The sequence below is a fragment of the Sparus aurata genome, chromosome 21 (genome assembly GCF_900880675.1).
Source record: "Sparus aurata chromosome 21, fSpaAur1.1, whole genome shotgun sequence".
Taxonomy (NCBI): Eukaryota; Metazoa; Chordata; class Actinopteri; order Spariformes; family Sparidae; genus Sparus; species Sparus aurata.
This window is the reverse complement of record NC_044207.1, coordinates 30,276,781-30,292,631: the sequence shown is the minus strand read 5'-3', so window position 1 is coordinate 30,292,631 and position 15,851 is coordinate 30,276,781. Positions and strand designations below refer to the sequence as shown.

General features: G+C 41.3%; 2 protein-coding genes across 3 annotated transcripts; both read right to left on the bottom strand.

The window, feature by feature from the left end:
- Nucleotides 1–745: 745 nt before the first annotated feature.
- Nucleotides 746–11,378, bottom strand: LOC115572961 (tripartite motif-containing protein 16-like). Its single transcript, XM_030403494.1, has 2 exons — nucleotides 11,127–11,378; nucleotides 746–2,812 (listed from the first exon to the last, which is right to left on the bottom strand). Exon 2 carries the CDS (start codon nucleotides 2,778–2,780, stop codon nucleotides 1,104–1,106), a length of 1,677 nt encoding a protein of 558 aa, XP_030259354.1. The 5' UTR covers nucleotides 2,781–2,812; nucleotides 11,127–11,378; the 3' UTR covers nucleotides 746–1,103.
- A 253-nt stretch (nucleotides 11,379–11,631) lies between these two features.
- Nucleotides 11,632–15,277, bottom strand: LOC115572962 (tripartite motif-containing protein 16-like). 2 transcript variants are annotated; one of them, XM_030403495.1, is made up of 2 exons: nucleotides 14,943–15,277; nucleotides 11,632–13,685 (listed from the first exon to the last, which is right to left on the bottom strand). In XM_030403495.1, the coding sequence occupies exon 2, from the start codon at nucleotides 13,649–13,651 to the stop codon at nucleotides 11,981–11,983; it is 1,671 nt and encodes a 556-aa protein (XP_030259355.1). In that variant the 5' UTR covers nucleotides 13,652–13,685; nucleotides 14,943–15,277; the 3' UTR covers nucleotides 11,632–11,980. The 2 variants fall into 2 exon arrangements, with proteins under 2 accessions (XP_030259355.1, XP_030259356.1); XM_030403496.1 differs by having other exon boundaries at nucleotides 14,968–14,991.
- Nucleotides 15,278–15,851: the final 574 nt, after the last annotated feature.

Below are 15,851 nucleotides of genomic sequence, written 5' to 3'. Positions count from 1 at the left end.
TCCAGGTCTCTTAGCGCCCCGTCACATACCATGCAGGCTGATTGTTGATGATTGATGTGTTTATAATTATGATTTATATTCTTACTGTTTATATTATGCATTATATAACATTTACATTTCATTATTACATTTTATTCATTTTTATAGTTATTCCGTCATATCAGAAGAAGACGCTGAACGACAAATAACAGATGCAACTGGACAGTTTGAATATCGTTCTTCACCTTGCTTCTACGCTTCGGTACACAGACACATTAATCAAGTAGTTTTATTGATTATTTTAATTTTTTATTCAAGAACTTTGAATACATACATCATTTTCAGCAACATCTCAGTGGATGTTGTGATGCAACTCAAGGATGGATCTTTAGGAAAACACAAAAATGAACAAAATCAACGAAAAGTAAAACAAAATTTTATTAACCAAGTTTTACGGCACCAGTTATGTTTTGTGTAATGTTGCCAACAATTGGGGATCTTTGGTTTAATCCCAGCTAACTTTCAATCAGTCTCACTCATTTTGTGTTTAAAAGAAGCCCCGCCCACATACTCAACTCTGTTTGTGCCCAAAATTCTAATACTCAGTGGTAGCTGACCTGAGTGATCAGCAAAGTTCAGGGAATCCAAAATGCAATATGGGTTTTTACCTCCTGAGGAGTCAGAACGTGAAGAAATAGGCTGGTGAAAACTGTACTAAGTGATGAGAACTAAATCTGCAGGATAAATGAAGCTCTGCTGCTTTCTCTCTTTAGACTCATGCAGTGGAAGAGAAACAACAACATGCAAACACATCAGTACAAATATTCAACACACATTTAGAGCACAGAGAAGTTTATATCTTCATGCAGACAAATGTCAGTTCAGCTGAACAAAAGTCATCATGAGCAGTGAGAGCCTCCATGGTTAAACAGACACAGGAAGGAGCGCCACCTAAAGACACTCAGACATTTACACAACAACAGATGACAAGATGTCAAAGTACTGCCCACAATGTTTGATTGACAGGTGAAGACACAACACAACAATCAGCCACAAACATGAAGACAGAAAAAGTTTAAGAGTTAAAACTCAGAATTTAACTCACTGTCCCTCAAATGACTTATCTATATGAGTTTACTTAACTCAGCAGCGGAGCCATCACGATAAACACAAAGTCCAGCATAGAGAGGCTGAGTGAATGTGGTCTCGACTCTGTGGAGGAGAGTCATGGTTTCAGAGACGCTGTAGAAGGACAGAATATCTGCACTGTGATCCAGGTACACTCCAACTCTGGAGGACCGAGGACCTGAGACACGAGTTTCAACTGCCTTGTGAAGAAATCTATATTTGTCATTGTTACAATCTAATGACCAAGATTTGTCATTAAGTCCAAATCCACATCCACCCCTTCTCTTGATATTCTGGTATGTGACTGCTACACAAACTCCTCCCTTTTTCCCTCCTCTCCACTTCACTTCCCAGTAACAACATCGAGTCAGACTCTCTCTACTCAGGACCTGCTGCCAGGCAAATCTGTCTGGGTGATCAGAATAAGACTGTTCTTTCGACGTAAATGTTACTTTTCTGTTTCCCTCAGATAATAACAGATATGAGTTTACTGTATTTGGATCCAGTGTGATTTCACGCGAGTATTTTAAGAACCAAGGTCTCCTCTTGTTCTCTCGTTGTGGGTTTGACAGTAAAACATCCACATCAGTCACTGTCAGTGAGATGTTGGTCCATGTCTCTCTCAGGACATCTTGTAGTTTGTCTCTGAGCTCTGACACAGCTGCTGTCACATCCTCAAAGTACTTGAGAGGACAGATCTTGATTCTGGATGAGTGTGTAGACTCACTGAGTGCTGACAGTGAGGGGTAGTTGTGTAGAAACTGGTTGTGATCCTCTGTGTGTGAGAGCTTCTTCAGCTCAGCGTCTTTCCTCTTCAGCTCAGTGATCTCCTGCTCCAGCTTCTCCTGAAGCTCTTTGACTCGACTCACTTCAGTTTCCTGCTGGGATCTGACCTGCTGCTTCACATCAGAGCGTCTTTCCTCCATGAGACGGATCAGCTGGGTGAAGATCTTCTCACTGTGCTCCACTGCTTTATCAGCAGAGCCATTGATGGCCTCCACCTCCTGTTGAAGCAGCTTCACATCTTCCTCTCTGTCCTGGATTCTCTGCTGGATGTTGTGTCGACTCCCCTCCAGCTCTCTCTGCCTCTCAGTCCTCTCTGCTGCAGCTGACACTGTGTCGTGGCCTTTATGTTCGTCCACAGAGCAGAGATAACAGATACACTGCTGATCAGTACGGCAGAACATCTTCATCACCTCATCATGACGAGAGCAGATGTTCTCCTGGAGCTTCTCTGACGGCTCCACCAGCTTGTGTTTCTTTAATGGAGGTACATCATGATGTGGTTGGAGGTGTTCCTCACAATAAGAGGCCAAACAGACCAGACAGGAGTTTTGGGCTTTCCGTTTTCTCCCAGTGCAGACATCACAGGCCACATCTTCAGGTCCAGCATAGCAGAGATCAGCAAGAGCAGCTTGGAGTCCAGTCTTCTTCAGCTCCTCCACCAAAAATGCTAACATGGTGTTTTTCACCAGGACAGGCCTCGGTGTGAAGCTCTGCCTACACTGAGGGCAGCTGTAGACTTTCTTCTCATTTTCTGTGTCCCAGTAGCTTTGAATACAGTTCATGCAGTAGCTGTGTCCACAGAGAATAGTCACCGGATCCTTCAGTAGATCCAAACAGATGGGACAGGAAATCGCTTCCCGTTCCAGCTGAACTCCTTTCTCCGCCATTTCACCTCTGGCTGTGTTTGAGTGTTGGTCTCCTGTAAAATGAGAAATACCCATGACATTAAAGAACTCTGTCAGTCATTACTGCAAGAATACTTTCTTACATGATATACAAAAAGTAATCCATTCAAGTTACAAAAGTATTCACAGTATCTACCAGATAATGTAACTTTTACTTTCAATGCAAAAACTAGCTTAAAATCTCAACACTCCCTTCAGTTGGCACAAAATGGTGGCTTTCTACTCCATGATGTGCAGATATAAAGCTGTGCTTCCCAGATAAACTACCTATTTAGATTTGTATGTGTAGCTAAATTATAACTTGTTTTTTAATATCAGTTCAAATGAAGAGGTCAAATTCCCTGCTGGCCAAAATGATGTGGCAGAGTTAAGTTGGCAGATTGCCACAACTCTTCTTCGTTATATATTAAACCCTACCCAACAAGTCGTAAATGAAAACACATTTGACTACTCGGGTTATTGTCTCTGAAAATTACGAAAAATACAATTGCCAGGGATCAGACTCAGAAGAAATGATCTTGTCCTCAAAAATGTTGGCCTCTTTCAAATACTTCTGACAGACGATCTGACAAACCTTTGCCTCAACTTAGGGGAGGAAAATGCGGATGACAGTGAAGAAGCAGAGCTGACATGGGTATTATACTTTATGTATAGAATGTGGTCCTGTGTTCGTATCTATTTTCCAAGTTTCAAGGAATTGCGGACAAATTTGTGTGTGCAGCATGCTGAGGCAAAGGAACTTATTTCTTAGGATGTTCAATGTATCAAAAGAAATGTTCTATTCAGTTTATTTTTCCTTGATTTTGAATGTTTCATTGAATTGAATAATAATTCTACGTTTTAAAAAGTATGTTTATTTTTTGTTTAATGTTATTAAAGTCTTTAATGCTTGTCTGAGCCCCCTGTTTTAAATGGTCAAATTGAATAATATCAGCCTGAAAATCACATGACTTATCGTGTGTGGGCAAAGAAGTCAGGAGTAAACAATATCTGACAGTAGTATTCCAAGCTGTCAGGATGTGCTTTACCTGCTATCATGAAGCTGGATTTAAGACAAATATGATAAAATAGCTATTTATATTTAGCCTATAAATGAATGAGCACACTTTCTTCCAAAAGTCCGTAATATTCGAAATGAAAAGTCTCTCGCAAATATATTTTTACTTATTGAGAGTGAGGAGTTGTCGTCATGGTACAAAGCCCCTCCCTCGATCTCGCGGGATCTTCCCCCTCTCCGCCATGATGGCAGGATGCCGGCGGCAAAACACGATTGTTTACGTGTGTTCTTAACTCTGTAGTAGAGGAGGTTTTTACAATTCCGCACTGTTTTACCATGCCTGGTAGTCACTGCTGCGTTAAAAACTGCTTCAGTATTGCCTCTGCATTTACACTCGGGTACGTTCTCTAAAAATGTCTTTTTGCCAGTACAACGCTGTTTTCACCACCTGGAGGCTTGTAGATGGCCAAGTCCTGCACCCAGCCACAGCAGAAAGTCTCGTAACTTTCCAAAGACTTGTGGCTTTTAAACTCCTGCATTGTGTAGTAACTTACACCAAAAACAAGGTAACTGACGATGTCCATGTATGTGCATGGAGGTAAATGATCCAGGTCTCTGTGCCATTCCTCTGCAGGGAGCTCGTATGGGTCGATATTTTGGATGTCCGAGAGCTTCTCCAAATACCGCTGTTATGCGCTTGGTGTGAGCTTGTTCCTGTAAGGTCCCTTTTCTTTCGCCTTATCTTTTTGCATTGCTTTACTTTCTTCCTTTTCTTTCTCGTATTCGTAGATCCGTCTCTGTCCCGCCGAAATAATAAATGCGCAGAAATTAAAGAGCTCTGGACTGTTTAGTCGCGCCTCTGTGAAGTTCTGCAGGCGTTGCCCCTGACAACCGATAGCGTCTCCTACCATCATGGCCGACCGGCTCAGACCCCGCCCAAATCAAGAGAAGGGTCTAGCTGCAGCCGCAGCCAAGCCAGAGCCGCTCCAAACCACGCCCATTACAAAACACGCCCCCTACAAAACACGCCCATACAACACTACGGTGGCTGTGGAGGCCCTGAGCACTTAGAAAGCAAACACAAAGGAAACGAAGCAATAACCAGATCATTTTTAACAACTTTAACGGTTGATTCACAACATTAAATGCTTTTCAATGCAAACAATGTGCTTGAAACAATAAATATATACAAAAATAGAAAGTTAAGTAATAAAAAAAATAAAAGATTGGGATAAAAGATTAATCTGATAAAAGATTAGATAGGCCTGCTAAATCTGGTGCATGCATCTTTTCATTTTTTATATAAGTGACTAATGTATGTGCACAAGGTTATTTTAAACTCAATAAAATAAAATATTTACAGTAATAATAATAATTAAAGCTGCAAGCAGCGTTGAACGGGCCCTCGCAGTCCACGCGCGTCGGGGCCTGCTGCTGTCGATGCATGCTGCCGTCGGGGCTTGCTGCCGTCGGGGCTTGCTCAAGCAACACCTTCCGCTGAGGAAGTCGTTGCTTTATAATTCGGTGGCCTGCTATTGTCGGTGTGAATAATGCACGCTGAAGTCAGAAAAATTGTGCGAACTGCTGCATAATTCCCCGGACAAAGACTGAGTCGATGGTCTGAAATTTTTTTTCCTCCGGTGAGGGAGGAGGGAGGAGCGAGACAACCGCATAAGTGATGATGATTGGCTCCCTAACATTGAGTGAGAGTTCTTAAGCCAATCAGTGGCAATGTTCTGTTTACACACAAGCCACACACGCACACAGCAGCATCACACACTCAAACTAGCAGAGGGGAACTGCGGCTATGGCGAGTCCGGAGGGAAAGTTGATGTTTTCAAAATGGAAGTACAGACACTGTTTTAATCTCATTTGTCCACGTCCATTGTAAGCAACTCTGATCTAATGAAGCATCTCTAAAAGGCACACGCTTCTACAAAACTAACACTGGACAAAACTCTGTTGCTGACGCTGTTGATGATGATAGCAGGCCAGGTGTGGCTAACGTGTGCTTTAAAAACTGAATACATGCCCAATAGTTTGAGGTCTTCTGACTCTTTAAAAGTTAGAATGGTGTGTCTAGCTCAAAGTATGAGGGATAAGGAGAGGTTGAAGGTCGATGAGTTTTGAAGAGGACTTGAAGATTTCCCCATTTACTTTCCATTCAAAATGATTAGACTGCGACCAGAGCGCCATCTAAGGGCCGATTTGCACCAAATTTTACACAGACCATCAATAGGCGATACCACACAATTATGAACATTTATGTGATGATCGGATAGTATTTTGTAAAAATATGCAAGATTGACTGTTTTCAACACAATATGCAGGAATTTGTCATGTTATATTTCAGGCGTTTTAAGGCCTATCAAAATTCTTTTGATAACTTTTTGTCAGGAGGGTCTACAGATGCTACATGCAAAGTTTGGTGCAAATTGGTCAAATTCTCTAGGAGGAGTTCGAAAAAGTACGTTTTTCTTTTGTCGCGATTTTGCAAACGGAAAGTTACTGCAAAAGTGGGCGTGGCCTACACCAAACAATTCAGCTGAATGCAGGGAACACGAAGGGATGAGGTTTTATAATATGCAACATATTAAGTGGGAGTTATGAGCCAAAAACGCTTTTGCATTGAAAATAGCGCCACCTGGTGGTCATTTTCGGTGAGTGAGTCACAGGGGCCATTCTATAGCACCTCTATGAATTTCATTTCCATAAGTGTTATGGTGTGGGCACAGGGCCAATTATACAATTAAAGTGACGCCAGAGCGCCACCTAGTGTTGGATCGGTAAACCCTTTGTCAGATGTCCTCAGGAGGGCACTGACAATAAATCTACCAAGTTTCGTCTTATTCCGATGCACCGTTGTGGAGATATAAAATACATCAATTTAAAGAGCGCCACCTTGTGGTCATCACCTAAAATTTTGCACAGGGCCTCAGGGGCTCATGGGGAAGTAGTATCCTGAGTTTCATGTCATTTGATAAGACTACTGTGGAAATATCCAACACTTCCTGTTTTGAGCCAAATCTGCAGGAATTTGTTATTTAATAACTTCAAAATTATTTATTTTAATTAGAATCCTTTAATAACTTTTTGTCAGGAGGGTCCACAGATGCTGTGTGCCAAGTTTCGTGCAAATCGGTGAAATCGCCTGGGAGGAGTTCGAAAAAGTAGGTTTTCAACATTTTGCGACGTAGCGAAAAAAAACGGTAGGCGGAAATGGGCGTGGCCTATACCACGAGATTCAGCACAATCCACTGAACGCGTGGATGTAAGGTTTTTGAATGTGCGACAAAGTTTATGGGAGTTATTAGCCAAAACGCGCTTTCCTTAATAACAGCGCCACCTAGTGGTGGAAATTCAGGACGACAATAGATTATAAAATTTTTCGCCAGGTCTGACTTATATTCCAAGTTTGGTGAGTTTTGGGATATGTTCAGGCAGTGAAAAATGCGATCATTTTCGACAAAGGAAAAAAAAAAGAAGAAGAATAATCATTACAATTTCAATAGGGACCTTAACTTTTTGTCAGGAGGGTCCACAGATGCTGTGTGCCAAGTTTCGTGCAAATCGGTGAAATCGCCTGGGAGGAGTTCGAAAAAGTAGGTTTTCAACATTTTGCGACGTAGCGAAAAAAAACGGTAGGCGGAAATGGGCGTGGCCTATACCACGAGATTCAGCACAATCCACTGAACGCGTGGATGTAAGGTTTTTGAATGTGCGACAAAGTTTATGGGAGTTATTAGCCAAAACGCGCTTTCCTTAATAACAGCGCCACCTAGTGGTGGAAATTCAGGACGACAATAGATTATAAAATTTTTCGCCAGGTCTGACTTATATTCCAAGTTTGGTGAGTTTTGGGATATGTTCAGGCAGTGAAAAATGCGATCATTTTCGACAAAGGAAAAAAAAAAAGAAGAAGAATAATCATTACAATTTCAATAGGGACCTCGCAGGTTCCCTGCTCGGGCCCTAATAATTAGTAGTAGTCATTTCGATTAAAATGTTGTTTCCACCAGCCGTTTTTGTAAGAGCCACACTGTCACAGAGCTTGGCCTACTACATCAGATGCCATAATTATCACTCTAAGGTGATGATTTCTTATGGGTTAACAGAAAAGACTGCTGGCCCTTTGACACAAATAAAATGTATTTATGTATTTATAAATATGACCATACACAGGTCTTTAAAATATGTACCTCAAAACACAAAAGTTGAGACAAATGAATTAGCCAGCAACAACTTTTATTGGCAATAAAATAAAACATTATCATTTCACAGACTATTTTTTAATTCACCGTACATACATACTAAAGCCTCTTTAAAAGCTCCTCAGAGTCCAGAGCTCTTCTGAGTTTTTCAGCATATTTTTCTAGTTGCTGTTTTGCCTCCTTGCTCATGTTGTTTGTCATGTAATGAGCCAACAGCCGTTTTTCACTGATGAGACAAAATGGAAGAAAATAGCGATTAGTAAAAGGAAATTAACACGGAAAGGCTGTCATAAACAAGGTAAAAAACAATACTTATAGGTATTAGCACTCTCCTTATGTATGTAGCATACCTCAAGTCATACTGCAGTCCACATTTATACACTTCTGTGGCTCTGTCAATGGAACATGCATGGACAGCTGAAAGGGCGTGGACTGTTGCCTGTGTCATGAGGTGAACAAAAGGACATCTTTCATTTAGACATTTAAGTTGTCTGTCATGTTGCAGTTAACAAGATATTAACCATAAGTTAAAGACTGACAATAATAACAATTATACAAAATATGTTAATATAATAAATAAAAAAGTTTCATAATTTACCTCTGGCAGAAGCACATCCATAACAAATGCCACGTGATTGTGACACCTGGTTGTCTGTGCTTCAACCAGGCTTGTGAAGAAGCCCAGCACTCTGTCCAGCTGCTCATCCTCCTCAAAGATGATCACCCTGCACTTTGATGTTGCCCAGGAGGATGCAACTTTTCATGTGATGACCGCCTGTAAATATATATATTTCTTAGGAGAATGCTCAAAATAAATGTACGAACACTAGGCTAACAGAAAATGTTTCACCTAAATCATTCATTTAACATATTTGGACCAAAATGAGTTACACTATGTAACTTAAATTCCATTTTCAAACTCACTTCAAGATGTTGCAGCAGACCGTTATCCTGAGTGATGAACGTTACATGAAGGTCACTAGTGACTCTTCTATGGTGTTCAGCTTGCTGAGCCCTTTCCTAAAATCTGATCAAACAGCATTCAGATGTTAAACCTAATTATTCTGGTTAAGTATATCAAATAAGATTTGTTGTTTGTTGATCCTTTGCATGTCCTCACCACAAGCCTGTGGAAAGATGCGTCTTCACTCAGGATCCCAACGTCTCTGGTTGTGGTGACCACATCATGTTAGTCCATGCTGTCATTATAGTCCTTAATCAAGACACACAAAGTCATGGCTTAGTGCACAGCTGTGAACACTGGATATGTTGTTCTCTTGGGTTAATCTTCACTCACATTAACATGCTCTCTGGGTGGAAAGCTGTAAGGCCTCTTGCTGTACATGTGGTCGATGTCCTGTGGACTCTGAAGAAAGCAAACCATAATTGTGTCAGTTTGTTTTATGGGGATCCAGGGAGGATTGACATTTGCACTTAAAATTATCGCACCCCCATTGCAAATTAGGTTTATTGACAAAATGTACAAACTTTCTGCTTTTTACAATAAACAGATCAACATGAACAATTTAAATGGATTCAAGAATACATCTGTCATTTTTGCAATAAATGTATTTGTATGTCACTTTCTGACATGCACTTAAACGTCACCGTTAACAAATCTCTAGCCAGTACAGTTATTTGAAGTGATATAAAACATGACCCTATTTTTTAATGTTTTTGTGTGTCAAAATAACACATTGATATGTTGAGTTAAATGACAATATTCTGCGTCTACGTGCCGTGTTCCCTCAATACTTCTGTTATCATCCCTTGCTCAGTCATTAACCTGATTTTCATAACGTAAAAGACGACACAAAATGGGTTTGCTTACGCACATTTTCAGTGTATCGGTTTGACGAAATGTGTTGTTTTTTTTTTTTACAAATAGTCCGGTGTCTTTGAAAAACAGTCATTAATGCTCTTTCTGCCTGGCAAAAGACGTCTCAAACATTAAATTAAACGTCAACATCTTCCCAAAATGTAAACGACCTAACCTGAAACGGCATCTCCATCTTGTCTGCCTACAGGCGCTGCTGACAACTGCGGTTGGCGAACGTACGGTTAAAATGACATTAAGTGTTCAATGTTTACACCTCCTAACCGGGAACTTAAAAATAATATAAATGCGTCTCACCTGAACTGGCATTGCCGTCTTGTCTTGGCTGCATTTGCCTTCTTCTTCTTCTTCTTTGACTGCTTGCATTTGCTGCTGTGAGTTTAATCGTCCTTCCCGGCCACCGTAGCAACACGTAGGCGTAGTTTGTAGAGGCGTGGTTTGTATGGGGCGTGGTTTGTAGTGGCTTCGGGGGTCGCAGTGGCTGCAGTTGGGTATTATTGCAAATCAACCCAAATCAGCACGTGACTCCTCAATCTCAATAGTTTAAGAGTAGGGCGCACAAGTGTGATGTCATCAAGATGCGACATTGTTATTGCGTCAGAGTTCGCGGGTGCAAGAGGTGAATAAACGGAGTGTGTTGCTCAGCTCCAAAGAACCTGTTAATGAGTTTTTGTCAGCAAGTAAGAGTGATTTTAGAAGCCCTTTACACTTCAGAACGCTACAATAGAAATAACAGTACTTGGTTATGTTAAAAAAAGGCATAAAAACAAAAACATATGTGCTGTTGTCCCAGTTTAAACTGAACCAAAACAGACCCCCAATTTACCGTCTTCTGTCTAAATCCGCGGACCTAGCCGCAAAAAGGACGGCCAATGGGCGGCTTATTGCCCACTATCCAAACGGCTCTTATTACAAGAACACTTAGTTAAATAGTATACAAATAAAGACAACAAGGACTCCGCTCAAGTTACCAAATTATTCACAGCATTAACCACATAATGTAACTTTTACTTTCAATGCAAAAACTAGCTTAAACTCTCCAAACACTCACTTCAGCTTCAGCCGGCACAAAATGGCGACTACACTCGGTAACGGTTTTCAGGTAAACATACCAACTGCCTTACACCAAAGTCCCTCGAGTAGAACGTCTCTTACACACACACATACTCGACTTATCTCGACAAACATTCGTCCTCACAATGTAACACTAATCTCGTCTTAACACTCCTATACATGTTGACAAGTTAGTACATTCAAGTTAACGCTGTTTCTCCACAACATACCTGAAGTCCGTCGAGAAAGACTCACACAGAGTGGAGACGTTTTCTTCCGCAAAGCTTAAATATGCCGCAATTTTCAGTGCTGTTCCGTGTTGTCCCGCCCTGCTGTGCTGTGATTGGCTAGTAGTCTCTACGCGTGCTTGTGATTGGAAGCTAAGCTGAGAGCTTGGTCGAGTCGATGAGTACGAGCCAATCAGAGCACTGTAGGACACAGTAGGGCGGGACTAGACGGCAGAAGCAATCGATCTCAGGCTTTCAGATTCAGACCTGTTTGTAGCTCGAAGAGAACAAATAAGCTTTAAAGCAAAACAAATTTAAACATTTACTCGTTTTTCAGCATTTTAATACTTTCTTAAACTCATTAGAAACAATTTTTATGGTTTCATAGGGTTTGGAGATGGCCCCCTCGTTGTCAGTGTTACCAAGTTGTCAAGCAAATCAATTTAATCAAACTTTTTTATTGATTACAGCTCTGTGTGAGACCCTGGAATGAAGACGACAAGAAAAGACTTTGTTCATGTTGGTTTATTCATGATGTAAAGCTTCAGTTTGTTCACACGTCCCATCAGTAAAGTCTGTTCAATGACTCTTGTTCAATGATTTCACTTCATCCACACAATCAGTTTGTTTGAATCTCAGCTACGTACAAGAACACAATAAATGATCTTCCTCACATATTCAATTTGTGTGACGATCGGAACGACAGCTTTTGTTCTGCCAAACAAATAAATGTAAATGTGATTCTAGATGAATTTAAAATGTACAGAGTGATGAGAACTAAATCTGTAGGATAAATGAAGCTCTGCTGCTTTCTCTCTTTAGACTCATGCAGTGGAAGAGAAACAACAACATGCTGTCTATTTGACTTCACTGAACTCAGCAGTGTCTCCATAATAAGAAAACCTAACTCCAGCATAGAGAGGCTGAGTGAATGTGGTCTGGACTCTGTGGAGGAGAGTCATAGTTTCAGAGACGCTGTAGAAGGACAGAATACCTGCACTGTGATCCAGGTACACTCCAATTCTGGAGGACCGAGGACCTGAGACACGAGTTTGAACTTTGTTGTGATGAAGTTTATAACTGCAACTGTCGCATCTTAACGCCCAAGATTCTTCATTGCATCCAAGAAAAGCATCGTTCCACCTCCCTTCTCTGCAAATACTTTTGTATGTGACAGCTATATAAATTGCCCCCCCTTTCCACTCCACCTCCCAGTAACTACGTCCAGTCAGACTCTCTCTACTCAGGACCTGCCACCAATCAGTGAATCTGTCTGGGTGACACAGAAAAAACTGTTCCGCCCTAATTACTGTTGCTTTTTTGTTCCCCTCAGATAATAACAAATTTACGTGTCCAGTGTTTGGATCCATTGTGAGTTCATGTGAATTTCTTAAGAAGTCAGCTCTGGTCTTTGGCTCATGTGGCAGTAAAACATCCACTTGAGTCACTGTCAGTGAGATGTTGGTCCATGTCTCTCTCAGGTCGTCCTGTAGTTTGTCTCTGAGCTCTGACACAGCTGCTGTCACATCCTCAAAGTAGTTCAGAGTACAGAGATTGAGGCTGGATGGGTGTGGAGACTCACTGAGTGCTGACAGTGAGGGGTAGTTGTGTAGAAACTGGTTGTGATCCTCTGTGTGTGAGAGCTTCTTCAGCTCAGCGTCTTTCCTCTTCAGCTCAGTGATCTCCTGCTCCAGCTTCTCCTGAAGCTCTTTGACTCGACTCACTTCAGTTTCCTGCTGGGATCTGACCTGCTGCTTCACATCAGAGCGTCTTTCCTCCATGAGACGGATCAGCTGGGTGAAGATCTTCTCACTGTGCTCCACTGCTTTATCAGCAGAGCCATTGATGGCCTCCACCTCCTGTTGAAGCAGCTTCACATCTTCCTCTCTGTCCTGGATTCTCTGCTGGATGTTGTGTCGACTCCCCTCCAGCTCTCTCTGCCTCTCAGTCCTCTCTGCTGCAGCTGACACTGTGTCGTGGCCTTTATGTTCGTCCACAGAGCAGAGATAACAGATACACTGCTGATCAGTACGGCAGAACATCTTCATCACCTCATCATGACGAGAGCAGATGTTCTCCTGGAGCTTCTTGTAGGGCTCCACCAGCTTGTGTTTCTTTAATGGAGGTACATCATGATGTGGTTGGAGGTGTTTCTCACAGTAAGAGGCCAAACAGACCAGACAGGAGTTGAGTGCTTTCCGTTTCCTCCCAGTGCAGACATCACAGGCCACATCTTCAGGTCCAGCATAGCAGTGATCAGCAGGAGCAGCTTGGAGTCCAGTCTTCTTCAGCTCCTCCACCAAAAATGCTAACATGGTGCTTTTCACCAGGACAGGCCTCGGTGTGAAGCTCTGCCTACACTGAGGGCAGCTGTAGGTTTTCTTCTCATCCTCTTTGTCCCAGTGGGATTTAATACAGTTCATGCAGTAGCTGTGTCCACAGAGAATAGTCACCGGATCCTTCAGTAGATCCAAACAGACGGGACAGGAAATCGCTTCCCGTTCCAGCTGAACTCCTTTCTCCGCCATTTCACCTCTGGCTGTGTTTGAGAGTGTTGCTCTCCTGAAAAATGAGAAATACCCATGAGATTAAAGAACTCACTGCTGGAAAAAACAGCATAGACTAGCACCAAAACACAACATATGTTTGTCTTGCTAGTGCCTGGTCACCAGGCCAGCATATGTTGTGTTTTGGTGCTAGTCTATGCTGATTTTCCAGCAGGGCTCTGTCATACATTATTACAAGCAGTGTTTGGGAAACTACTTTGCAAGCGTAGCTTGTAAAACTACATGTAGTTCAGCCTGGCAGTAGTTTGAACAAACTACATTTCTACCCCTGGAGAAATGTAGTTCGTAAAACTACTGCTAAAAAAAGTAGCTTTAGCAACTACTTATTACTATTACTAATAATACTTATTATACTCATTTAACTCGGTGTTAAATAAATCAACATATCGTGTATGTGAAACAACATATAATAGCCTACAAAAAATTCACATGCCAGAAGAAATATGCCTCTCAACTGAAGAGGAAAAAGTAGAAAAAAAGTCAAATGATTGTTGTTTTCATCTTGCAGAGCTCACGTGTGAACACGTAGGTCGTGTCTGTAGATGCATCTATATCCAACATGTACATGCTCAAATATGGCATTGGTTGGACTGGTGTGTTCAGGGGCACATCAGGGGTAGTGGGAGGGTTGTCCATGACGAGCTTGTGCCATATGAGCTCTGCCTTCCTTGGCAAAAAGACCCGCCCACTCTGTAAAGCACTTAAATGCTGCGAGGGCGAGCCAATCAGAGGCAGCGTTGGCTTAGCATGTCATGACATGTTTCATGAGTTTTCTCAAAGAAAAATAACATAAAATTTATGTTATAAAAATATTTCATTTTATTGGCAAAAATTTTAGTTTGTAAATTGAGTAGGTAAACTATAAAAAGTGACCCAAAAAGTAGTTGAAATACTTGATGCAGCACAAAATATGAATGTAGCTCAACTACCAGTAAGTTACAGCAAATTGTAGTTAAGCTATGTAGTTAAACTACATAAAGTTTACGTCTCCCCAACACTGATTACAAAAGTATTCACAGTATTCACCACATAATGTAACTTTTACTTTCAATACTCTCCGAACACTGACTTAAGCCGGCACAAAATGGCGGCTTCACTCGGTAACAGTTTCAGGTAAACATACGGACACACACATACACACACTCAACTAATCTAAATCGTCCTCACAGTGTAACACTAATCTCGTATTAATACTTGTTAACATGTTAACAAGTTAGTACATTCAAGTTAACGCTGTTTCTCCACAACATACCTGAAGAACGTCGAGAAAGACTCACAGAGAGAGTGGAGATGTTTTCTTCAGCAAAGCTTAAAAATGCCGCGACTTCCTGTGTTGTTCCGTGTTGTCCCGTCCTGCTGTGCTGTGATTGGCTAGTAGTCTCGACGCGTCCTTATGATTGGAAGCTAAGCTGAGAGCATGGGTCGAGTCGATGACTACAAACCAATCAGAGCACTGTAATACACAGTAGGGCGGGACTAGGCGGCAGAAGCAATCGATCTCAGGCTTTCAAATTCAGACCTGTTTGTAGATCGTCGAAGATAACAAATACACATTTTAAGAAATAAAAATGAAAACATTTACACGTTTTCAGCATTTGAATAATTTGTCAAACTGTTTTGAAAATTGTTATGGTATCAGAGGGTTTGGAAATGGCTCCCTGATTGTCTGTAAAAAAATAAATAAAAAAAAGCTAAAATAATATAAGAAAGTATAATGAAACTGTGTCATTTGATTAGGGTTTTTTCTTTTTTTCAAAGAATATCATTTTGATGCAACAAGTCATACAGGATATGAACGTTCGCTCTGAGGAGGCTGAAAGACACAATTTACATGCATGGAGGAGAGGAGACTGAAGAGACAGGTTCTGGCCAGTAATGGTAAGATGACTATGCATTGATGGTCGCACCAAACTACAGAGATAGACTTTCAGCAAAGCTCCTTTTTCTTTTTTGTTGAACCAGAAAAAGATGCTCTCCAAAGCCACCAGACTCCATTTCCAAAAACAGCACTTACATCAATATATCTTCAAACACAAACTTTAAAATGAAACTCATCAAAATAATCTTGGCATTGAATTTCCACTGTTTCAACGATCATGAACTCTGCATTAGTTTGAATAAACCCTCACTGCTCATCATTTGTTTTGAAATCATTGGTCTA